The following is a 26,395-nucleotide window of genomic DNA, read 5'->3' as shown; positions in this document are numbered from 1 at the left end:
TGTGAGGAGAGTCAGACCAAACAGTTATGTTATATCGGTATGCAGTTTTCTCTACTGTTTGTAGAACCATCTGCAACTGGACATTTGTAATATAACTTTTCTGTAATCAAGAACAAAGAGAGTATCGGCAATACCAGGTTAGCTAAAATCTATGGCGGTGTTTTCCATTAGCCAAGCAGTAACCTCGTATGGAAGCATTCACATATTAGGGTTTCTAACAGTAGCTAGGTCAGAGCTTGTCTAACACATGTCTTTGGATAAAGAGGCAATTTACCCCAACCTTCCTTTCAAGCTTGGAAATAGGGGACTCCAGACACCAGAGTCATATATACAGTGCCTTCGGCAAGTATTCATACCCCTTGACTTATTCTACATTTTGTTGTGTTACAGCCTGAATTCAAAATGGATTCAATAAATGTTTTCTCACCTAATACCCAATAATGACAAAGTGAAAACATGTTCTTAGAAATTTTGTGCAAATGTATTGAACATGAAATACAGAAATATCTCATTTACATGTTTTCACACACCTGAGTCAATACATTGTTAGAATCACCTTTGGCAGCGATTACAGCTGTGAGTCTTTCTGGGTAAGTCTCTAATAACCTGGATTATACAATATTTGCCCATTATTCTTTTAAAAATTCTTCAAGCTCCGTCAAATTGGTTGTTGATCATTGCTAGATAACCATTTAAATCTTGCCATAGATTTTCAAGCCGATTTTAATTCAAAACTGTAACTTGACCGCTCAGGAACATACACTGTCTTCTTGGTAAGCAACTCCATTGTAGATTTGGCCTTGTGTTTTAGGTTATTGTCTGGTGTCTGGTGGAAAGCAGACTGAACCAGGTTTTCCTCCAGGACTGTGCCTGTATTTAGCACCATTCCATTTATTTTTTATCCTTAAAATCTCCCCAGTCCTTAGCGATCACAAGCATACCCATAACATGATGCAGCCACCGCTATAATTGGAAATATGGAGAGTGGGACTTAGTAATGTGCTGCATTGGATTTGCCGCAAACATAACACTTTGTGTTGAAGGCAAAAAGTGAATTGCTTTGCCACATTTTTAGCAGTATTATTTCAGTGCCTTGTTGCAAACAGGATGCATGTTTTGGAATAGTTGTATTATGTACAGGCTTCATTCTTTTCACTCTGTCAATTAGGTTAGTATTGTGGAGTAACTACAATGTTGTTGATCCATCCTCAGTTTTCTATCACAGCTATGAAACTCTGTAACTGTTTTAAAGTCACTATTGGCCTCATAGTGAAATCCCTGAATGGTTTCCTTCCTCTCCGGAAACTGAGTTAGGAAGGACACCTGTATGTTTGTAGTGACTGGGTGCATTGATACACCATTCAAAGTGTAATTAATAACTCATGCTCAAAGGGGTTTTCAATGTCTATTTTTATTTTTTTACCCATCTACCAATAGGTGCCCTTCTTTGCATGGCAATGGAAAACCTCCCTGGTCTTTGTGGTTGAATCTGCATTTCACTGCTCGACTGAGGGACCTTACAGATAATTGTGTGTGGGGTACAGAGATGTTAAACACTATTATTGCACACAGAGTGAGTCCATGAAACTTATTATGTGACTTGTTAAGCACATTTCTACTTCTGAACTTATTTAGACTTGCCATAACAAAGGGGTTGAATACTTATGTACTCAGGATATTTCAGCTTTTCATTTTTAATTGATTTGTAAAATTTTGATAAAACATAATTCCACATTGACATTACGGGGTATTGTGCGTAGGCCAGTGATAAAAAAAGCTAAATTTAATCAATTTTAAATTCAGGCTGTAGCACAAAAAATTTGTAAGGCATTGTATCTATGGCTATAGGGGGCTCTATTTCTCCTGCTTTATGAGAGTGTTGTGCATTGTTAGTCAAGTATGTGATTTGACTAAGTCTGTCTGTTTATAATGTATGTTTTTCTGTCTTACTGACCAAAGTGAAACTTAGTGTAGTAGGTGACATTTAATAGTGTGTGCCGTCTCTGATGAAGGCTACTGCATTCCTCAGAGTGCAAATTCACGGGACAGGTTTCTCGTCTGGGTGACACACACACGCACGCACAAAGCAAGTCAAGCTTTTACACACATATTCACACATTCATAAACACAGGTGCTCCAGATTGTTTTCATTTGAAATGACAACTAGCCTGTCAACTTTGACCTTTGAAAACATTCTGGATCCCCAGCAGCCTTTGCCATTCTAGAACCACATGCCATGCCATGCCATCTGTAATAGGCACAACAGTCAGCGCTTGAAAATAAAGGGGAGCCGCACACTCTAGGAGCTCAGATGCAAAAATGTAATGTCCAACGTTTCGACAGGCAAGCTGTCTTCATCAGGGTCAGCACTAACATAAACATAGGGAGAGAAATACTGCATGTAGCTAGGCCTACTGCATTTTTCTTATCAAATCCAGTCAGACATGTACTCTATTCGTACTACACCCGCACACACTGACACACATTGAACTGACCCTTCACACCCTGCTGAATACCCACTCTAACACAGTCTACACACACTGACAGACATTTAACTGACCCTTCACACCCTGCTGAATACCCACTCTAACACAGTCTACACACACTGACAGACATTGAACTGACCCTTCACACCCTGCTGAATACCCACTCTAACACAGTCTACACACACTGACAGACATTTAACTGACCCTTCACACCCTGCTGAATACCCACTCTAACACAGTCTACACACACTGACAGACATTGAGCTGACCCTTCACACCCTGCTGAATACCCACTCTAACACAGTCTACACACACTGACAGACATTGAACTGACTCTTCACACCCTGCTGAATACCCACTCTAACACAGTCTACACACACTGACCACAGATTCAGCTGTAGTTTAGTCTCTCCGAAGACATTAGGACAACAAATGTGCTGTACATCCATGATCCAACTGTATATGACACACCGATACTCATCTACTGTCACACCCTGGCCTCTGTTATATTGATTTTCTTTATTAGTTTAGTTAGGTCAGGGTGTGACATGGGGGATGTTTGTGTGTTTTGTCTAGTTTAGGGTGTGTGTATTGTTTAGGGGGTTTTGTAGTAGGTATAGGGTAGTGTTCAGTGTAGGTGTTTAGGAAAGTCTATGGTTGCCTGATTTGGTTCTCAATCAGAGACAGCTGTTTATTGTTGTCTCTGATTGGGAGCCATATTTAAGGCAGCCATAGGCTTTAGGTGTTTGTGGGTAATTGTCTATGTTGTACGTTTGTAGCTTGTGTCTGCACTTACGTCATTAGCTTCACGATCGTTTGTTGTTTTGTTTTGTAAAAGTGTTCGTTTCGTGTTTCGTCATCTTTAATAAAAAAGAAGATGTCTTCATATCCCGCTGCGCCTTGGTCCGCTTATTATGACGATCGTGACAGAATTACCCACCAACAAAGGATCAAGCAGCGGTGTAACGGGAGAAAGCAACAGGACCCACCTACACAGGATTTCTGGACATGGGAGGAAATACTGGACGGTAAAGGGCCAAGGGCTCAACATGGAGAATATCGCCGCCCTCGTGAAGAGCTGGAGGCAGCTAAAGCCGAGAGGCGGCGGTATGAGGAGGCAGCACGGAAACAGGAGAAGGATCTGGGCTATACTACGTGGGAAGAGATCGACAGATGGGCGATCGACCCTAAGTGAGTGCCGGAGCCCGCCTGGGATTCTCTGGCGCAGTGCGAGGAGGGATACCGGCGAATGGAGGCAGCACGGCGAAACGGTAGGAAGCCCAAGAGACATCCCCAAAAAATTCTTGGGGAGGGGCATTTGGAGCAGTCGGCGAAGTTGAGGGGTGAGTCTGAGATTGTCGAGGATTTATTGGACAGATTGGAGGAGAGTGAACGAAGGGGAGATTATGAGACATTCGAGGAGTTGTTGACGAAATTGGAGGAGAGTGAAGAGAGAGAGCTGTTGATTTGGCAGAGTATGCATGGCATTCTCCCTGAGGAGCGTGTTAGCTGTCCGATGCCACCTGTGTCAGTTCCTCGTACTCAGCCTGAAACTTGTGTTAAAGTTCCGGAAGATTTGATGCCGGCTATACACACCAGGTCTCCAGTACATCTTTACAACCCGGTGTGTCCTGTTCCTGCTTCTTGCACTCATCCTGAGATGCTCAGCCCGGTACCACCAGTTCCGGCACCACGCACTAGGTCTAATGTGCGTCTTCAGAGCCCTGTACGCACTGTTCCTCCTCCACGCACTAGCCCTATGGTGCGTGTCTCCAGTCCATTACCACCAGTACCGGCACCACGCACCAAGCCTCCTGTGCGTCTCCAGAGTCCTGTTCCTCCTCCACGCACTATCCCTATGGTGCATGTCTCCAGCCCATTACCACCAGTACCGGCACCACGCACCAAGCCTCCTGTGCGTCTCCAGAGTCCTGTGCGTCCTGTTGCTGCTCCCCGCACTAGTCCTGAGATGCGTGTCTCCAGCCCGGTACCACCAGTGCCGGCACCACGCACTAGGCCTAATGTGCGTCTCCAGGGTCCAGTATGCCCTGTTCCTTCTCCCCGCACTAGCCTTCAGGTGCGTGTCCCCAGCCCGGTACCACCAGTTCCGGCACCACGCATCAAGCCTCATGTGCGTCTCCAGAGCCCTGTACGCACTGATCCTTCTCCCCGCACTCGCCCTGAGGTGCGTGCCCTCAGCCCGGTACCACCAGTCCCGGTACCACGCACCAGTCCTATAGTGCGCCTCGAGAACTCAGTGTGCCCTGTTCCTGCTCCCCGCACTAGCCTTGAGGTGCGTGTCTCCAGTCTGGTACCACCAGTTCCGGCACCACGCACCAAGCCTCATGTGCGTCTCCAGAGCCCTGTACGCACTGATCCTTCTCCTCGCACTCGCCCTGAGGTGCGTGCCCTCAGCCCGGTACCACCAGTCCCGGTACCACGCACCAGTCCTATAGTGCGCCTCGAGAACTCAGTGTGCCCTGTTCCTGCTCCCCGCACTAGCCTGAAGGTGCGTGTCCTTAGCCCGGTACCTCCAGTTCCGGTACCACGCATCAGGCCTACAGTGCGTCTCAGCCGGCCAGAGTCTGCCGTCTGTCCAGCGGCGCCTGAACTGCCCGTCTGCCCAACGGCGCCTGAACTGCCCGTCTGCCCAACGGCGCCTGAACTGCCCGTCTGCCCAACGGCGCCTGAACTGCCCGTCTGCCCAACGCCGTCTGAACTGTCCGTCTGCCAAGCGCCGCATGAACTGCCCGTCTGTACTGAGCCTTCAAAGCCGCCCGTCTGTACTGAGCCTGCAAAGCCGCCCGTCTGCCATGAGCCTTCAGAGCCGTCCGCCAGACAGGAGCCGCTAGAGCTTTCCGCCAGACAGGAGCCGCTAGAGCCTTCCGCCAGACAGGAGCAGCCAAAGCCTTCCGCCAGACAGGATCAGCCAGAGCCTTCCGCCAGACAGGATCAGCCAGAGCCTTCCGCCAGACAGGATCAGCCAGAGCCTTCCGCCAGACAGGATCAGCCAGAGCCTTCCGCCCGACAGGATCAGCCAGACCCTTCCGCCAGACAGGATCAGCCAGAGCCTTCCGCCAGACAGGATCAGCCAGAACCTTCCGCCAGACAGGATCAGCCAGAGCCGTCAGCGAGCCATGACCAGCCAGAGCCATCAGCGAGCCATGACCAGCCAGAGCCGTCAGCGAGCCATGACCAGCCAGAGCCGTCAGCGAGCCATGACCAGCCAGAGCCGTCAGCGAGCCATGACCAGCCAGAGCCGTCAGCGAGCCATGACCAGCCAGAGCCGTCAGCGTGCCATGACCAGCCAGAGCCGTCAGCGTGCCATGACCAGCCAGAGCCGTCAGCGAGCCAGGATCCGCCAGAGCCAGCCAGCCAGAATCCGCCAGAGCCAGCCAGCCAGAATCCGCCAGAGCCAGCCAGCCAGGATCCGCCAGAGCCGTCAGTCAGCCAGGATCCGCCAGAGCCGTCAGTCAGCCAGGATCCGCCAGAGCCGTCAGTCAGCCAGGATCCGCCAGAGCCACCTCCCAGTCATGAGCTGCCCTCCAGTCATGAGCTGCCCTCCAGTCATGAGCTGCCCTCCAGTCATGAGCTGCCCTACAGTCATGAGCTGCCCTACAGTCATGAGCTGCCCCTCAGTCCGGAGCTGCCCCTCAGTCCGGAGCTGCCCCTCAGTCCGGAGCTGCCCCTCAGTCCGGAGCTGCCCCTCCGTCCAGTGGCGCCCTCTGGGATGGTATTCAGTCCGGGACTCGCCGTTCCAAAGGCGCCACCAAAGCGGTTAGTGACTATGGTGGAGGGGGGTCCACGTCCCGCACCCGAGCCGCCACCATAGGAAGGCCCACCCAGACCCTCCCCTTCTGTGTCAGGTTTTGCGGCCGGAGTCCGCACCTTTGGGGGGGGGGGGTACTGTCACACCCTGGCCTCTGTTATATTGATTTTCTTTATTAGTTTAGTTAGGTCAGGGTGTGACATGGGGGATGTTTGTGTGTTTTGTCTAGTTTAGGGTGTGTGTATTGTTTAGGGGGTTTTGTAGTAGGTATGGGGTAGTGTTCAGTGTAGGTGTTTAGGAAAGTCTATGGTTGCCTGATTTGGTTCTCAATCAGAGACAGCTGTTTATTGTTGTCTCTGATTGGGAGCCATATTTAAGGCAGCCATAGGCTTTAGGTGTTTGTGGGTAATTGTCTATGTTGTACGTTTGTAGCTTGTGTCTGCACTTACGTCATTAGCTTCACGATCGTTTGTTGTTTTGTTTTGTAAAAGTGTTCGTTTCGTGTTTCGTCATCTTTAATAAAAAAGAAGATGTCTTCATATCTCGCTGCGCCTTGGTCCGCTTATTATGACGATCGTGACATCTACAACAAAACTCTACACACTAATATAATATCTTATAAAGTTCTATATGTACTGATGTATCTGATGTATGTTACTTTCTCATAGAATATTTGGAAGTACTTGTAGACAGGTGGAGATGGGCAATTAAAAGACAAAGGGACGAAAGTTCAAGGCCATAGGCAGGAAAGGCTGAGTCAGGACTTGTACCTCCGTTGCCAGCACAAATCTATAGTAAACATGAAATGTTAATCTACTAAAAGAATACAACCCCCCAGTCATACTGTAATATAATAATGCAGAGTAGTGGCATCGAATGCAAATGATACCGTATTAGTTCAAAGGTAATCCACATCAAATGTCACTCTGCACTGCAGTACTAAAATTAATACTGAATTACTGTAACAACATTATCAGGTCTATTTAATCCAGACAGAGAGGCAGGATTAAATGGAGGAGCCCTAACCCAGGTGAGAGGTGTCTCATTGGGTCAGTCGGTCCCGTACCTGCGGGGACGCGTCACTCTGCCACTCTGTCTGCATGCCTCACTGCTTTACTCTCCGCAGACTGGCACATTTCACTATCTGAGCACCCTTCTTCACATCCACAATATCCGGCTACATCGGGGGGGGAGCCAGGGGCGGAGGAGAGGAGGATAGGAGAGGGCCAGAGAAGGGGTGGAGAAGCGGAGGAGAGGAAGATGGGAAGAAGAGGGACAGAGACAGATCGAAAAGAGGATGAGAGTAGGATGGAAAGGTGGAAGTAAAAGTTAGGGGGAATTAGTGGGAGAACAAAAAGATAGAGAGATAGAGGAGGGAATCAGGAGATAGGGAGAGATAGAGGAGGGAATCAGGAGATAGGGAGAGATAGAGGAGGGAATCAGGAGATAGGGAAAGATAGAGGAGGGAATCAGGACATAGGGAGAGATAGAGGAGGGAATCAGGACATAGGGAGAGATAGAGGAGGGAATCAGGACATAGGGAGAGATAGAGGAGGGAATCAGGACATAGGGAAAGATAGAGGGAAATATAGAGGAGGGAATCAGGAGATAGGGAGAGATAGAGGAGGGAATCAGGAGATAGGGAAAGATAGAGGAGGGAAAGATAGAGGAGAGAATCAGGACATAGGGAGAGATAGAGGAGGGAATCAGGACATAGGGAGAGATAGAGGAGGGAATCAGGACATAGGGAGAGATAAAGGAGGGAATCAGGAGATAGGGAGAGATAGAGGAGGGACTCAGGAGATAGGGAGAGATAGAGGAGGGAATCAGGACATAGGGAGAGATAGAGGAGGGAATCAGGACATAGGGAGAGATAGAGGAGGGAATCAGGACATAGGGGGAGATAGAGGAGGGACTCAGGAGATAGGGAGAGATAGAGGAGGGAATCAGGACATAGGGAGAGATAGAGGAGGGAATCAGGACATAGGGAGAGATAGAGGGAATAGTGGGACAGTGTGTGAGAAGTGAAACAGGAGGTGGTGAAGAGGTGTATGAAGAGACAGGAAGACAACAAAAGGAGAGTAATGGAGAGAATTCAATGATGGAAAGACAGCCAAGCCAAGAGAGTTGGGGTAGGGGTTTGGAAAGACAGACAGGAAAAGAGAAAAGGGAGAAGCATCAGAAACATTGACATGGAATAGAGAGTACTGCAGGTTGGAGTGATACAGTGATACAGTACACAGTCAGTTAAAATGGACCAGAGTCTTTGAATGGATGGAGGTAGAGAAGACAGATAGACAATCAGTCAATGTGGGTTACTGAAGGGGAAAGAATGGACCTCATTACATTAGCACAGCAATAGAAACCAACCAACACCCAGCCATTCATATCAACTGGAGAGAAAGAGACATTTATCTATGTATTGACTGGAGACACAAAGCAGATATCCATGACTGCTGTTAGGAAACCTGGAAGTATTAGTTTTTTGTTTCAGCCAACGCAGAGAGACAGTGCAAGCTATCAGAGCAAGATGCAGTTGTGGATTATTTGGTTGGTCCTACATGCAGGTCAGGACATGATGGGGAAATTAAGCACGGATGAGTGAGGCTTGCAAGGTGGATGGATAGTACACTAAAGCAAGGAGAATCCAAGAGGCTAGTACACTACAGCAAGGGGAAGCCAAAAGGATAGTACACTACAGCAAGGGGAAGCCAATAGGATAGTGCCCTACAGCAAGGGGAAGCCAATAGGATAGTGCCCTACAGCAAGGGGAAGCCAATAGGATAGTACACTACAGCAAGAGGAAGCCAAGAGGATATTACTACAGCAAGGGGAAGCCAATGGGATAGTACACTACAGCAAGGAGAAGCCAAGAGGATATTACACTACAGCAAGGGGTAGCCAAGAGGATATTACACTACAGCAAGGGGAAGCCAATAGGATAGTACACTACAGCAAGGGGTAGCCAATAGGATATTACTACAGCAAGGGGAAGCCAATAGGATAGTACACTACAGCAAGAGGAAGCCAAGAGGATATTACTACAGCAAGGGGAAGCCAATAGGATAGTACACTACAGCAAGGGGAAGCCAATAGGATAGTACACTACAGCAAGGGGAAGCCAAGAGGATATTACACTACAGCAAGGGGAAGCCAAGAGGATATTACACTACAGCAAGGGGAAGCCAAGAGGATATTACACTACAGCAAGGGGAAGCCAAGAGGATATTACACTACAGCAAGGGGAAGCCAAGAGGATATTACACTACAGCAAGGGGAAGCCAAGAGGGCAACACTCACACAAGCAATCTTTTTTTCTTCCGTTTGTTTGTAGCTAAGGGGGTTGGGGAATGATAACACAGGTTGATCTAAATTACAAACACACATACCTCATTCACACACCACAGGCCATGCAGGTTTAGCCCACTATGGTCTAGTTTGGACTAGCAGAGGAATCTATATATCCCAGCACAGTAAAGAGTTCCTAGTTCCCAGCTACACCCTAGTCATCTTCTGTAGTGGTTGATTGCTACATTGAGTCCCTATATACATTCAAGGCAGTATACATGGGTCCCTTTAGTTTGAGTCCACTTTGTGAATCAATGCTCTTCCTATGTCAGATGACTGAGTTTGTTTAGAGGCTCAGCCCCTCGTACAGTAGCCCAGGTGAGTGTGGCCTGGCTGATGCAGGTCAGTGGCCCACCTTGCTGCTCAGGACGGCGTAGTTCATGAACTGCTCCGCCTCAGCCTCCAGCTCATCCTGCAGAGAGCCATCCACGCCCACTGAACGCTCCTGACACCCCTCGTCACCTGAGCCCTTCCCCCTGCGCACCACCTTCCGCACAATCTATGCCACACACACACGCACACGGACACACACACACACACCAGGGGAGGGATAGAGAGCAGGATGATAGAGGGTGGTGGGAAAGACAGGTAAAGAGAGAGAGAGAATGAGAGAAATGCAGGGAAGGAAGGAAAGATTGAATGAGGTTGAACCTACACGTAAACTCACTATATTGAGTTCTCTGTGTACCTCTCACTCACAGTAAAGGACCTTAATGTTCATTAGAAAACACTGTCCTGGTTATATGTATCATCCTCATTATAGCTGTGACCCACAACCTTTCATACAGTAACTACACATGACTGTGACACGTCATTTTCCCATGCCGCGATTACAGAATCATGACATGGGAATAAGTCAAGGCATGATGATGAATGTGATGGTTCTTGATTATCAATGTGATAATCATGTCTATGAGGATGAGTGTAGTGAGTTGAACATGAATAGTAACAGGGGGGAACTGGTAGATAGGCCACAGCGCAGGGCTGTAGAGTAGAGAGAGGCATGCTGGGATAGATATCTGACCTTCTTGGTGACAATGTTTCCGTGCTCGTCTGTGAACTGCTCCTCGCTCACTTGTTCCCCTGGGAGATCCTTGGCCTCATCACCCTAAGGGACAGACAACATGTACTGAACATCACAGAACAATCTGTCATACTGTAGTACACATGGTATATTGTACCACATCACACACCTGCTCATAGATTCATGGCAAATGAATCAACAGCACACACTTACACAGTAAGGAGCCTGACTCAGAGAGAAAACCAGGAGTCAAACAGAACGAAAAGTTTCCTGGAATCTAGAGCACTTTAAAATAGCCCCCAGAGAGAGAGAGTCTCATCATTTAGCCATTGTCACCAACCCCAACCCCCCGAGACAGAGAGAGAGAGAGAAACAACAGAGAGAGATACAGTAAAGATCAGGGGATCACTAATGGCACTGCTGTGGTGTTATCACTAATCTAATCACAGTGGATGAGGTTCATTACTCCCTAATAACATGGGAGGCGCCAGCACAGCTATTTATAATCTGTAAAGGTCCCACAGTTTAACTAGTGAACACAGAGCTAGACAGCTAGCTATATGGTTATGGGAAAAGCTGCCCTATCCCCCACAATCCATAGAGGCAGGAATTAATAGAGTTATTAGAGGTGTTGAGGAGGAGGAGAATATGATAATGGGGGTGGTAGAGGACTACAGTCCTTATTAGGGCCGGGATGATGCCAGTATCGCGATACTTGTTAGTATTGTGACAAGGAAACAAAGCACGAAGTAGATGTAACTTCTTTAGGAAAACAGCCCTAACGTTGGAAACAAACATCATTATGTCATCCAGAGTCACATTTAGTTATTTTCCAAGCTTTAGCACACACTATTGTACATACAGCAGGTTTTTAATGGACCAAAGAGTTTGGTCTGCTTCGTGCTATAATTTTTGCCATGAAAAAAATATTGCGATACTGGTATCGTCACAGCCCTAGTCCTTATTATAGGGAGTTTAGAGACTGAGCTGAGCTCGTAGGTTTAAACACTCAGTTAGACCACATAGGTTGAACCATTCACAGCCACAACAGCACGTATAAGGCCTGTATAAGTGGGTCTCAACTGTAGGCCTATGGTTTGTTTGAACATCCCTAGTTTTCTTCTTACCTCCCTCTGTTACTATCCCATCTCACCTGGCCAAATATGAACAACACGATCCAGAGACATGTTCCTTGAAAATACTGCAAAACAAAAGTTGTGCAAACTGCTTCTATCATGTATCCTGTATAATTAAATTCTACAATATAAATTAATGACTGTTTTATTAACACAATCTTTGCTCCCTGAACCCATTACAGCGGAGAAATTGCATTGTCAGAAGTTAATGCAGTAAACAAACAGAGAGAGGTGTGTCTCTCCACTCGCCCCTGACCAACATTTCCCTCTGTCGCAGCCAAACCTTAAATCACCTCTGAGCTTTACAATTACCTCTGAGCTTCACACACACACATGCACACGCACACGCACACGCACACACACACACACACACACACACACACACACACACACACACACACACACACACACACACAAACACAAACACACCGTTTGTTTCCACCACGCTTTCTTTTGATGTTTTTCCATTGCTAGTCAATTCTCTCATCCTTTCCTTCCCCACCCCCTCCCCTCTCTGTGGGGTACCTTGAGGATGACCCTGCGGCGGACCACGCGGGTGGTGACGTTCTCCTCCTCGTCGGCCATGCCCTCAGCCTCACCCAGCTCGCGGTCCAGCGCAGCATGCACGTAGGAGAGCACAGAGCGCAGGGAGCCGCTGGCTATATGGATCACATTCTGACAGCTTATCACCAGGAAGGCCAGCAGCACAAAGCTGAAGAGCAGCTCAGTTACCATGGCCCACATCACTGCCCCTCCAAGCTTCTACCTCTGGGCAGAGTGTGTCCAACCAAGCGATCCAGTGGAGCACACTACACACCCACTCTCACACACCCACAACACACACTAACAAACACAGGCCTGTGCAGGCTCTCGTCGACTCTCCACTGACACTTCTCTCCGTCAGTCTGGAGCAACAGCTGCACTCTCGGGCTTTCACTTCTTTCAACAGGGCTGGCGTCGTCTCCTTCTATCTCTCCCTCTGTTTGTGTCCCTTCTTCAGCTCCACTCCACCAGACCCTGTTCCCTCTTTCTCTGGCTCCTTCTCCCTTGCTCTCTCAGTCTGTCAGCTGGTCAGTAGGAATGGCTGACCCATGCCATCAGATCCAGGCGGCTGCAACCTTGGGAGGCTCCTATTTCCTCTCCCTCTCTTTCGTTCACCCTCTCTCTCTCCCCTCGTCTGTGCTTTCAAAACCAAACCCTCTCACCCTTCACCCCTCTGCTCTCTCTCTCTCCTAGCCATATGATCCGTAGTCTTTAAATACCTCTGGCTGTTCTAGAGAGGTGCTCTGCTCTGTAAGTCTGAGAGGCTGAGTGGCTGAGAGGGAAGAACACTGAGACACTTGCACCCCGACCTTCAAACCTCACTCAGGAACTCTCCCTCTGGTACACACAACTTACATTATTACTTCTCATGGCATGTAGGTACTGTATATATTCCACCACACATACATACGTTATTATTCTGTAATGGTTTGGGATCAATTTCACTTACACAGTACAGTAAGATGCAGATAGTCTGCAGCAAGACCATTTCCTGCCACTTGTTCTCCATGGGAAACAATGTTATCTGTGGTAACTGTACCAACACACTGGCAGTCACAATATAATCACCTACCAGGGATAGCCCACAGAGACTCAAACAGCAAAAGTCCCTTTTTGCCCTCTCACAGCGTGGTAAAGTTGACATGTCCTTTAGGGTGCTCTGATTGGTCTGATGCAGTGCCAGTATACTACACTAGATGGCACGTGTGATGGGGTGGGATTGGGGATCCAGTGACAGGGGCTGCTATATTTGGCTTGACAAGCTGTTCCTGCCCTTCTTGGGCCTTGTGTGTGTGTGTGTGTTTATATGGGTGTGGGATTACAGTACCATAAATAATGGAATTCAGCCATAGCCTACTGCCACTGGGTTTGGACTCTGGTCAGACAACTCCTACAGCATTAACACAGTTTTTACATGATGAGCTGGATCATTTACAGTCCTGTCCATACCTAATGTATTATAGCTGCCTTTAATCAATGTTTACTTACCATCTCAAGGATATGTCAAAACTTACCTATGCATACTTGGGCCAGAGTTATTGTACTTCATTTAAGTGTCGTATAACATGTGATAGCTAAGATAATAGCATGGGTTTCCCACTCACCTGCCCCCTCAGGCGTACTTCGTCCCAGGTTCGCAGCTCTGGCACCCTGTGAGGGAACCCCAGACCCTTCTCAAATGGCTGGGTGCCCCTGAAGTGCCCACGCAGGATCTCCGTGTGCCCCATGTCCCGCACCGGCTGAAGCAAGGCCTCCTGGGACACGCGGGACTGGCTGGGGTCCACGTCCATGGCGGTGCGTACTGATGACATCATAGAGTCCATGGCCTGCCTGGGTTTGGCTGCCTGCGAGCCCACCCAGGCCTGAGTGTGGTCTGTGACAGGTTGCCAGCCTGGACCCGACTGCTCCTGCAGGTAGGACAGGAAAGAGCCTCCACCACCTCCACCGCTGCCTCCACTACCACCACTGCCACCACTGGACCTAAGGAGGCAGAGGATGAGTGACAATAGGAGCAGAGAGATGAAGAGAGGTGGAGAGAGAGGACAAGTGAGAGGAGAGAAAGGAGAAGTGAGAGGAGAAGAGACAAAGGGTCAAAGGAGGAGAAAAAGGCCAATGTGTATCAAATGTGTGTCAAACATAAGCTGACTCTATTATTCCTTCATAGAACACTCTTTTACCAGAAGCAAATGTTGTATTATTAGGTTAGGAAACACAGCAACATTGACCTGTCCTGAGGCTCAGTGAGTTGTCTCAGAGGTGAGTGTCTGGACTCTGGACCACCCCCTGTCTGGCCAGTGCTGTGTCCAGCTGAGCTGCAGACTGACTGACTGAGGTCTGAGGACACACTCACCTGTCTCCATTACGATCTGCCACGCGGCTCAGACCGGGCGACTCGCTCAGCCGGGCGTACACCCGCTGCTGTTGTCCTGCAACAAGAGAAAGCCCTTCCTCTGAGCCTGTCCCTCCTCCTCCTCCTCCTCCTCCAGCTCCATCTCCACCCGCCATGTTGCCTCCGACCACTGCTGCCTCCGACCTCACGACATTTGACACTTGACCTTTGTCCAGCCCATTAATGTTGTTGACCGCGGCGGCGATGGTGCCTCCGAACGAAGAAGGTGTGGCAGGGGTGGCGGTGCTGAACGAGGCAGGGGTGGCAGGTGTGGCGGTGCTGAACGAGGCAGGGGTGGCATGTGTGGCGGTGCTGAATGAGTCAACAGCCCCCATCTCTGAGTTGTCCTCCACCAGCTCCATAGATCCACTCAGCCCCCCGCCCCCACCGCTGGCCCCACTGCCCGGCCGGCCCAGGCTCCCATAAGGCAGCCCCAGTAGCCCCTCCGAGTCGTCGGCATTGCTGCACTCCAGCGAGGAGTCCTCCACGGCCACTAGGGAGGGGCTGTTGCCAGAGGGCCACACCTGCACATCGGACATCTCCATGAGCGTGTCCTCCTCAGTGGTGGCCATTGGAGCACACTCCAGACTGGAGACTTCCTGCCAGTAGGGCTCGTTGCCCAGCGGGGAGGGCAGGCTGTACTGCATGGAGGGAGGGGAGAGCAGCTCCTCCTGCATCAGCCCGTAACCTGGAGCGACACAGAGAGAGGCACACTGACACGGGCCCCCCGCCTTACCTCACCTCGCCCCCCACCTCGCCCCACCAACACCGGGAGGGACCCCAGGGGGGGATGTGCCCCTGCCCAGGAGCAGGGCAGCCAGGGGAGGTGGCAGAGGGGGAGCCCAGGGGGAAAGGAGGGAGAGGGGGAGAGGAAGGGGCCAGACAGTGGGATCTCAAGAAGAGGTGCAAGGAGATGGGGGCAAGGGAGCAAGGGGGGCTTCTGGGGGGGGGGGGGTTAACAAGCCAGATCAGCCAGCACTGACAGTGAGAGCAGCAGTGGAGGCAGCAGCAGACACACAGCCAGAGCCAGAGCCATGGCCAGAGCCAGGGCCAGGCAGAGAGACAGACCAAGAGAGAGAGGCCCGCTGGTGACTGGTGCTGCTCCGCTGTCTGCCACCTGCAGGTAGAGGGACAGGAGTTACTGCCTCTGCCCCGAACCAACCTGGGGCTGGGACACACACCTGTCCGCCTGGGACACACACTTATACACACGTACACATGCCATACACACGTCCATACACACAAAGGTTTACCCTCACACACTCACACACACACTAACTGTCCCACACACGCACCCACACAAACCAGGCAAGTTAAATATTCTAGTCAGGCTGAACAGCATGCTTGCAAGCAATCTTGTTCTTCAACAAACGCACAAACACAAACACACACTCTCACCTATCCACCCACCACAACAGACATTACAGTACAAACCTTAGAAAACAAAAAAACACAACCACATACAGGTACACACTACACACATACACACACAAAGATGCACTCACACCACACATACATGTTTATATACAGTCATTTATTATAGCTCACAGCAAGCATAGCTGCCCCAAACCCCATTTTATATCAACAGGGAATCTAACGTTGAGAATTTGCTATGCATGATGACTGATGAACCTTTGACTCAAGTCACTCCAACAACACCTCTAGTTGAGAACTGACATTTCTTGTCTGGTATCATTAAGAGTGCTTTAAGTTTTGAACATGCAGTGGTGTGGTGCATTAAGCATGGTACGTTCTCTTTTGTGGACAGCCTCTGAACAAGAGAACGGTGCCGAAGCTGCTTTCTATCTGCTCTCTTCCAACTCTCACGCTAGCTCACATTTCAGTGGGAGTGAACTAAATATCTACTGTATGAGAAATGACCTGAGAGAGATAGCCAAGTAAATGAAATGTCAAAATCAAGGTCAGGAAGACCAAAGAAACCTTTTGATTAGTTGAACAACCATCAGGCAACCATCAGGCCTCGACAGATACAGCGGTACTGCAGTTGAGGAAAAGTTGTCCGTGCAGTGCAACTAACTAAGTATGGCTGTAGTAAAATACTATTGTGCAACAGTAGCTACTGTACTTCTCTGCAACTGAGATGACCATGAGGAACAAATATATTTTGAATCAGACAAATAAACCCAGTGATGAATGGATATGTATATAAAGACAAATTGCGCCATTTAATTCTGACTGACCAGTGGTAAAAATGGAATTGATTACATACTGGCATCAACCGAGAGAAGATACTAGATTTAGCATGAGGTGGAGAAGACATGAGCTTTGAGGAGGGAGTGGAGGAGGCAGTAGTGTGTATGTGTGTGTATTTGTGTGTGTGTGTGCAAGCGTAAGAACACTATGTGTGTGTGTTTGTGTGTATGCATGCGTGAGAGAGAGGTGCAACATGATTCATTGTTGGCGGTGAGTTATGTTGAATGTGCCGTAGGTATGAGGGACACCAGCTGGCCTCCTGGACCTCTCATCTCTCTGAGTTACAAGACAGCAGAACCCCTCTGAAGACCTCCCACTCAGAAGGCCATACGACCGGGGAGGCTGTTTACATGTGGGTCACAAGTTCAACACATTTCTCTATATCAGTTATTCACATACCAAGCATCCTTCAATAAGATATACATAAACCCTGTACTATAGAATTCCCTTAACATTTCCACAACCTTTAAGACTTCCAGATGACAAACTTTCCTATATACATTACTCTATAGCCAGTGGGGTGAGGATGATTCATGTCATATAAATATCACAGTATACTGTATGTTTGTAATACCATCTTTTGAGGTTGTGTATGTTGTTACGGAACCAATAACTAGCCTGCTAATATTGTTGCACTTGCTAAGTTTAGGGGTCTTAGTCTTAGTTAACTGGTCTGTAACCTGATTTAAGATGTGCATCTATGTGAGAAATCAGTGTATGGGGACGGTTGTATGTACATGTGCCCAGGGAGACAGCCACCTAATGTGATTTAACAAAAAATTGTTGGTATCCGTTATACTGGGAGTTACAGGTTTACCAATACAAAACGTTGTCAGAGATTTTTCAACTAGCCTGGTATTGGCGATACTATCTTCGTTCTCGATTTGTTGAAACAGGAGTCTCCTAAAATGTCTGTGTCCAGTTGCAAGGAGTCTGTTTGAATTTAGAAAATGATCCGTAATTATAAGAAGTAAATGTTTTGCTCCATGAAGTAATCTAACAATGTGTACGCTGCCATTTTATCTATTTCAAGTCTTCTCTCATTGATCGAGACAGGTGTCTGTCATCATGACATGCAGCACTTTGGGGTGGACACCCACTTTTCATCAATGAGAGGAGACTTGAAATAGACAAGATGGCCGTGTACACATTTTTGGATTACTTCATGGAGCAAAACATTTATTTTAATAACGGAGCATTTTCTAAATTCAAACGACCCCCTGCAGCTGGACACGGACATTTTATGAGACTGTTTCCTCAAATTGAGAATGACGGTAGCATCGCCAATACCAGGTTAGTTTAAAAATCTCCGGTGATATTTTTAATGGGCAAACCTGTAACTTACAGTATAATGGATACCAATTTATTCAGGTTAAATGACTACCTGGTGTTACAATCTATAGCTAGTCCAGGGCCAGCTCTGTCATGACCTCTTGGTCAGCCAGTTCAAGCAGATTATTCATATGTTCATGGTGACAAAATAAATATGTACAAAAACCAAACTATAAAAGGCATGCCAACTAAAGAGGTTAACTAACACAAAGAAACAAACAAAGGCCGCCTGAGAGGCTTCTGGCCTCCTCTCTCTCCAGGACGGACAATTATCTTGATCGCTGGCACCTGAGGAAATATCAAAGCTTCCTGGCAGAACAGACTTTGACCCGGTTGGTACTGCCACCTAGGGATGGAGTTTGGAAGGATATCCTGGTAGTGTGTTAGTCTATGCCCTAACACTAACCTTCCCCTCATATCATAACAATGTGCACTTGAATAATCTGAACACTTAGCTGACAATAGTGTCTCCTGGTGATCAATATGTTTCTACTGTACATGGTTTTAGATTGTCTGTTTGTGTCTCTTACAATCTAAAAAAACATCTAAAATCTGTGTGTTAGTGTGTGATCCTGCCATCCAGTCTCGTTGCCAGTCCTTCTCTCTCTCTATGTTTGTGTCTGGGGGTGGTGTCACTCCCATGGTCAGTTGGACAGTGACAGAGAGAGGGAGGAGGGGATGGGGGATTATTGGAGTGTGTTAGTGAGAAGGAATGAACATGGTGGCCTGACCCTCCTGGTGAAAAGACAACACATTGTAAACATAGAAAACTGGCTGAAGCTCACATACAGTACAGAGTGAAACACATACAGTACAGAGTGAAACATATACAGTACAGAGTGAAACACATACAGTCACACACAGACTGGAAAAAGGCACACACTGAAATACACAAAGACAACACACTGGACAAAACACATAAAAACACAGACATGTATACACACACACACACACACACACACACACACACACACACACACACACACACACACACACACACACACACACACACACACACACACACACACACACACACACACACACACACACACACACACACACACACACACACACACACCACACACACACAAACAGAAACACACACACAAACAGAAACACACACACAAACAGAAACACACACCAACGCGAAAAGAACAGAGAGATTCAATGGAAGGGTCACATGAACACACTCCCCGCAAATATGAGGTGAGTGACAGAGAAGGGGCATAAATACTACATCCCCTAATTCTGGAGTGACTCAAAGACACATGACAATCCCACACATACACACAGACAACAGACCAACAACACTTCACAACACTCATACATGAACAGAGCAGTCACAATACACGGTTAAAAAAGGGTTCAGGTCCTTTTTTTTACCACCCACAAGGAATACAATATTATAGAGGATCTAAACAGGCAGACTAAACAGTCGGGTCATTCCCCAGCATCACAGGAGGCTGCTGAGTGGAGAACGGCTCATAATAATGGCCGGAACGGAGCAAATGGAATGGCATCAAACACCTGGAAACCATGTGTTTGCTGTATTTGAAACCATTCCACTAATTCTGCTCCAACCATTACCACGTGCCCGTTCTCCCCAATTAAGGTGCCACCTATGCCCAGCATGCATACCATGCAATATCAGTCTGTTAGTAAAGCAGCTACAAGGCGCAGAGGCATGCACAGCTCCCAGACTAAGACTCCCACAGGCCACTGCAACTGCAACCTCATTACAATGCTTCCATGCAAGCATATCGGAGGTGGGAGACGAGAGTGGGCCTCATGCAGCACAGGGCAGGGAGGAAAACACAGATAGGGAACATAGGAGGGAAGAGGACAGATAGAGGAAGACAGAAAAAAGACAGGCCCAGAGAAAAAGAGAGACAGACAGAGACAGGAGACAAGGAAGAAAGAGGGAGAGATGGACAGAGAGTGTGACAGAGCGAGGGACACCTCCCCCTTCCGGGGGTGCTGAGCACACAGTGTGTGAGGGGGATTGGTCACAGAGCAGACGGTTAAAAAAGTGGAATTTTCAAGAGTACAAAAATAAAGAGTTATAAAAAATTATGCATAACTGGTCGTCAAAATAAAGGTGAGGGCCAGAGGTCAACATGAGGTCGGAGGGCATGAGTTCAGAGGTCGGAGAGGAGGAGTGAGAAGGAGGAAGAGTAGGGCGGCTGGGCTGCAGATGACATGTCCGGAGAAACACAAAGAGAGAGGGGACAGATAGTCAAAGGGAACAAGTAGGGGGATCCCAGAGGAACAAACAGTACACCGAATGGAACGACCCCCTGTCTGAAGAGACTCATACTACGCAGCCATGCAGAGAGAAAGTCATGTGTTACCCTTACAGGAGCCTCCCAAACCTCTCTGGTATTACGAAACTGATCACAGCGCTTTTATTGAATCACAAATGATGTGTCTGACTCAAACCACTCAAAACACTAGAGCTAAGAAAGGGAATTGAATGGCAAAATCACTAAGAGCCCAATGTGACAAAAAAAAGGAAAAGACAGGGACAGGTAGACTGGAAGGTACCGTAAAAATAAATGTTTTACACAATGTCTAAAGTATAGAAAAACAAACCTGTTTCCTATAGATAGTCTGCCTGGGTTAAGAGTATAATGTGGGATTTAGTTGCAGTCTCCAGGTTTAGATTCCTACTTCAGAATCTATTGCTATCTCAATTCCTATGATTGTGAAGGTTAATTAGGGAACTCTTGTAATAGTCACCAAGGGAGTAATCATCTTCCAGACTGACAGTGAGCCAGAGAGTGAATCCTCATTCTGTACTATCCCCTGATATCACATACTGTGTTATCTATCTACATCTCTCTTTGTCAGGAACAAAACTGTTCATAACATCAGTCATACCATCAGTCTGAACTCATGTAAATCATAGACCTCTTGAAAATCATTGTTGTAATAAACACACAATACCATATCTGGAGGTCAGGTTGGTATTGTCCCGTGAGAGTGTGACCCCCTTGTTACACAGACAGACAGACAGCATCAAAGGAAAGAGCTTTGGGAGGCAGACTGGACAGGTGTCAGATATCAGATTCACTGCAGCTGTGATCTGACTGAGCATCTCCTGTTTGTCCCTTTGTCCCTCATGGTCATATCTATGCATGAGTTACATCACCAGTCATTACTCCAGTTTTCACTGAAGGGACCTGGCACTGGCACCTGCAGTGATGACACGAGACACTGGGGCACAGAGCAGAGCCAGAAGAGAGGCCACAGCACTCCAGTGATGGTCAGTCCAGTGCGTTTGTTTTTCTCATACTGGTCCAGGGATGAAATTGGAGTCAATCTGATGTATATCATGCTTGTGTAAAATAATAAACCATGAGGAAAAGGAGTCAACGTTTGAGAAGTGACCACTGGAAGGAAAGCCAACTACAGTACCACAGAAATAAAAGCTACAGATTGGATGTATGAGTTTTTTTACAGACAGAAGATATCCTGCACTTTATCTCACATATGGCCTGTGTAGGCAGATTGGGTTTAAATCATGTTGGATGAAGATTAACATAATCCACTCATAACCAATATCATACTTTATAGGATGTAATAACATAAATCTGTCACATACACAGATATGACACAGTACTGAGGCAGTGTAATAACTTATGCACTGAATAAAGATCCAACAAAATGTACATTTGGCATGAACAGAATCTGAGACTCACCCAACACACCATACACACCAACTAACACTAAGCATTTCAGTCATTTTATCTCTTTATTTTTAAATCATCAACTCTCCTATTGCTAATAACCTTATCAAACACAAATTAAAACAAATGTTTCTTGAAGTTGCAATCTTAAAATATATCAAATAAGTATCTCTATTTTAATCTATACTATTATTGGCAGGCTCCGTTCATATTTCTTAAGTCCATATACCAGTAATAGTTTCTCCCCCCATAAAAATGTTTCAAGGGCCATTTCAGTGGGAGAGATCCTAAAGTCCTAAAATCTAGCTGGAACTATTAGACAAGGTTGTGATTCTGATTGAAGGCACTATAGGTCATTGATTCATTGTATTCAACCAGAAACAAGAGAATGTATCCGAGTCAGGCTTTAGAGTGCCACCACAGAGGCAGTTGTTGTCAGAGTGTCTTGAGCCCTGGTCCAGGTTGCTGCGTTACACATATGTAGAAATCTCAAGTTTATGGCAGTAGCATAGAACAGCCCTTGACTGAGGATTGAGGCAGGAAGGTGATGGTGGCAGCAGAGAGGAAGAGGAGAGAGAAGAACTGGTAGGATATGGGGGTTGGGTGTGGGAGAGGGCTGCATGGGGAGGGGAGAAGCCTTACCATTGCTCAGGCTGGGGGAGACGTGGTCACTCTCGTTGTGTCTGCGTCTGCTTGACTCCCGGGCCTGCCTCCCTGCAGGCTTTGGCCCCTGGCCCTCCAACATGTTCACTATGTCCATCCGGTCAATGCTCTTCAGAGCTGTATACAAACTATCCACTGCACATAGGAGCCACAAGAGACAAAGAGAGACAGCGAAAGGGGAGGAGAGAAGGATAGAGAGAGAGAAAACAGAGACGAGAGGCAGGAAAATGGGAAATGGACAGTTAAATAACAGACAAGGAAGTGGAAGATATTATGAGGAGAATAAGGAAATTGTTTACCAGTACTCTGACAGACCCAGGTCTGTCCCAGAAAACTAAAGAGTTAGCACAATGTTAATATAAGATACTGCATAGACTGGAGAAGTCTCACGTGCAAATCCAGGAGCCAGTGCAAGACTGTACGGTGGGTGAGTGGAGAATGGAGATGATGAATTTAGGACAAGAGGATGCACAGGAGGGATCCACTGACCTATATATGGGATCTCAGGTACTTACTCTTGGCTCTCTTGCCCTCACGGGTGGCCCATAGGTTGAGCAGGGCAGAACTCTGCTCCAATAGGGAGTTAGGATTCTCCACACGGATCTTATTAATGTCATCTACACTGAACTGTAGCTCCCTCGCCAACTCTGGAGAGACAAAGGTGGAGGAGGTACAGACCATTGAGAGACAGAGGCAGGGGGGAAGGGAAAAGCAGCCCCAAGCCATTAAACACTGATACAACACAGGCACGAGACACAGACGCTCATTCCACTCACTCACCAGCCCAGCTCAGTCCCAACTGTTCAGCTATCAAAGCCATCTTCAACTCTGTCCTTTCCATGGCACTCATTGATGCTGCAGAAACCAGACCACAACTGATACTTTAACATGAGAAGTTAATGCACCGTTGTGATTATTACTGCATGAAGGGGCACATGGAATGTGAACGTGTTGGTGTGGGGTATGTCATTGTCTTATGTCAGGTAGCTTGACTAACTCGTCTGCACTGATTGAGGGTCGAGTGTCGAGTAGGAATGATGCCACCTGTCGGAAGACAATGGCGGTCTGTATGGAGTATCATAGGGATGGGATGGCAGGCACCTTTACCCATGGCAGGCTCATTCATGGCGCTGTATCTCTCTCGCAGGGCTAATGGGGTCAGAGTTCGCCTCCGGTCTTCACTACCAGCAGCCTACCAATCAAATACAAGCAAAAGCCTCTGGAATAAGTCAGCACAGCAGATTTGTCTCAGATCTCACAAGTTCACAACATGAAATATGCATGTGTGTATTCTAAAATGAATGTACAGTGCTTTTCAAAGCACCCCAAAAACTTGAACTATTTGTTGAGGCCTACCTTGATACACGGGGGCATGGTAATGTTGAGGTTGCACAGCACATGTTGGTTGTCTTCGTACTTGGTAGACTTGCGTAGGAAGGACAGGAATCCAGAGTGATCCTTGCTACTGTCTCTCACCTTGGAGAGGAGAACCGAGAAAAACAGACAAGATACATTTTCAGAGTGAGAGGGAGACCCAGAGAGGGAGGGAGACCCAGAGAGGGAGGGAGTAATGGAGTGAGGGATGAAGACACAGAGAGGGAGGGAGTAATGGAGTGAGGGATGAAGACACAGAGAGGGAGGGAGTAATGGAGTGAGGGATGAAGTTCCAGAAAGAGAGGGAGTAATGGAGTGAGGGATGAAGTCCCAGAGAGAGAGGGAGTAATGGAGTGAGGGATGAAGACACAGAGAGGGAGGGAGTAATGGAGTGAGGGATGAAGACAGAGAGGGAGGGAGTAATGGAGTGAGGGATGAAGACAGAGAGGGAGGAAGTAATGGAGAGAGGGATGAAGACACAGAAAGAGAGGGAGTAATGGAGAGAGGGATGAAGACACAGAGAGGGAGGGAGTAATGGAGAGAGGGATGAAGACACAGAGAGGGAGGGAGTAATGGAGTGAGGGATGAAGTCCCAGAGAGAGAGGGAGTAATGGAGTGAGGGATGAAGACACAGAGAGGGAGGGAGTAATGGAGTGAGGGATGAAGACACAGAGAGGGAGGGAGTAATGGAGTGAGGGATGAAGACACAGAGAGGGAGGGAGTAATGGAGTGAGGGATGAAGTCCCAGAGAGAGAGGGAGTAATGGAGAGAGGGATGAAGACACAGAGAGAGAGGGAGTAATGGAGTGAGGGATGAAGATACAGAGAGGGAGGGAGTAATGGAGTGAGGGATGAAGACACAGAGAGGGAGGGAGTAATGGAGAGAGGGATGAAGTCCCAGAGAGAGAGGGAGTAATGGAGTGAGGGATGAAGACACAGAGAGGGAGGGAGTAATGGAGTGAGGGATGAAGACACAGAGAGGGAGGGAGTAATGGAGAGAGGGATAAAGACAGAGAGGGAGGGAGTAATGGAGTGAGGGATGAAGACACAGAGAGGGAGGGAGTAATGGAGAGAGGGATGAAGACACCGAGAAGGAGGACGTAATGGAGAGAGGGATGAAGACACAGAGAGGGAGGGAGTAATGGAGAGAGGGATAAAGACAGAGAGGGAGGGAGTAATGGAGTGAGGGATGAAGACACAGAGAGGGAGGGAGTAATGGAATGAGGGATGAAGACACAGAGAAGGGGGAAGTAATGGAGTGAGGGATGAAGACACAGAGAGGGAGGGAGTAATGGAGTGAGGGATGAAGACACAGAGAGAGAGGGAGTAATGGAGAGAGGGATGAAGTCCCAGAGAGAGAGGGAGTAATGGAGTGAGGGATGAAGACACAGAGAGAGAGGGAGTAATGGAGAGAGGGATGAAGACACAGAGAAGGAGGAAGTAATGGAGTGAGGGATGAAGACACAGAGAGAGAGGGAGTAATGGAGAGATGGATGAAGTCCCAGAGAGAGAGGGAGTAATGGAGTGAGGGATGAAGACACAGAGAGGGAGGGAGTAATGGAGTGAGGGATAAAGACAGAGAGGGAGGGAGTAATGGAGTGAGGGATGAAGACACAGAGAGGGAGGGAGTAATGGAGAGAGGGATGAAGACAGAGAGGGAGGGAGTAATGGAGTGAGGGATGAATCCCAGAGATGGAGGGAGTAATGGAGAGAGTGATGAAGACAGAGAAGGAGGGAGTAATGGAGTGAGGGATGAAGTTCCAGAGAGGGAGGGAGTAATGGAGAGAGTGATGAAGACAGCGAGGGAGGGAGTAATGGAGTGAGGGATAAAGACAGAGAGGGAGGGAGTAATGGAGTGAGGGATGAAGTCCCAGAGAGAGAGAGGGATGAAGTTCCAGAGAGGGAGGGAGTAATGGAGAGAGTGATGAAGACAGAGAGGGAGGGAGTAATGGAGTGAGGGATGAAGACACAGAGAGGGAGGGAGTAATGGAGAGAGTGATGAAGACAGAGAGGGAGGGAGTAATGGAGTGAGGGATGAAGTCCCAGAGATGGAGGGAGTAATGGAGTGAGGGATGAAGTCCCAGAGATGGAGGGAGTAATGGAGTGAGGGATGAAGTCCCAGAGATGGAGGGAGTAATGGAGTGAGGGATGAAGTCCCAGAGATGGAGGGAGTAATGGAGAGAGTGATGAAGACAGAGAAGGAGGGAGTAATGGAGTGAGGGATGAAGTTCCAGAGAGGGAGGGAGTAATGGAGAGAGTGATGAAGACAGAGAGGGAGGGAGTAATGGAGTGAGGGATGAAGTCCCAGAGAGGGAGGGAGTAATGGAGAGAGTGATGAAGACAGAGAGGGAGGGAGTAATGGAGTGAGGGATGAAGTCCCAGAGAGGGAGGGAGTAATGGAGAGAGTGATGAAGACAGAGAGGGAGGGA

At 47.9% G+C, this 26,395-nt stretch overlaps 1 protein-coding gene across 7 annotated transcripts in view; it reads right to left on the bottom strand.

The window, feature by feature from the left end:
• LOC120063003 (ankyrin-1-like) overlaps window positions 1-26,395 on the bottom strand; it is a 77,435-nt gene that overhangs the window by 3,955 nt on the left and 47,085 nt on the right. For 3 of the 7 annotated variants that reach the window (XM_039013070.1, XM_039013066.1, XM_039013067.1), the window contains exons 34-43: window positions 23,950-24,069; window positions 23,695-23,785; window positions 23,374-23,448; window positions 23,109-23,240; window positions 22,573-22,728; window positions 14,657-15,383; window positions 13,911-14,286; window positions 10,628-10,711; window positions 9,959-10,102; window positions 7,322-7,432 (exon numbers count right to left, since the gene is read on the bottom strand). In XM_039013070.1, the coding sequence (XP_038868998.1) occupies window positions 7,361-7,432; window positions 9,959-10,102; window positions 10,628-10,711; window positions 13,911-14,286; window positions 14,657-15,383; window positions 22,573-22,728; window positions 23,109-23,240; window positions 23,374-23,448; window positions 23,695-23,785; window positions 23,950-24,069 (1,977 nt within the window). In that variant the 3' untranslated portion in view covers window positions 7,322-7,360. The remainder of the gene's footprint in view (window positions 1-7,321; window positions 7,433-9,958; window positions 10,103-10,627; window positions 10,712-13,910; window positions 14,287-14,656; window positions 15,384-22,572; window positions 22,729-23,108; window positions 23,241-23,373; window positions 23,449-23,694; window positions 23,786-23,949; window positions 24,070-26,395) is intronic. The other 4 variants (XM_039013068.1, XM_039013071.1, XM_039013069.1 and 1 more) reach the window with 4 other exon arrangements.

This window comes from Salvelinus namaycush, chromosome 18, assembly GCF_016432855.1.
Source record: "Salvelinus namaycush isolate Seneca chromosome 18, SaNama_1.0, whole genome shotgun sequence".
Taxonomy (NCBI): Eukaryota; Metazoa; Chordata; class Actinopteri; order Salmoniformes; family Salmonidae; genus Salvelinus; species Salvelinus namaycush.
The sequence above is the reverse complement of the archived record's forward strand: the minus strand, read 5'-3'. Positions and strand labels throughout refer to the sequence as shown.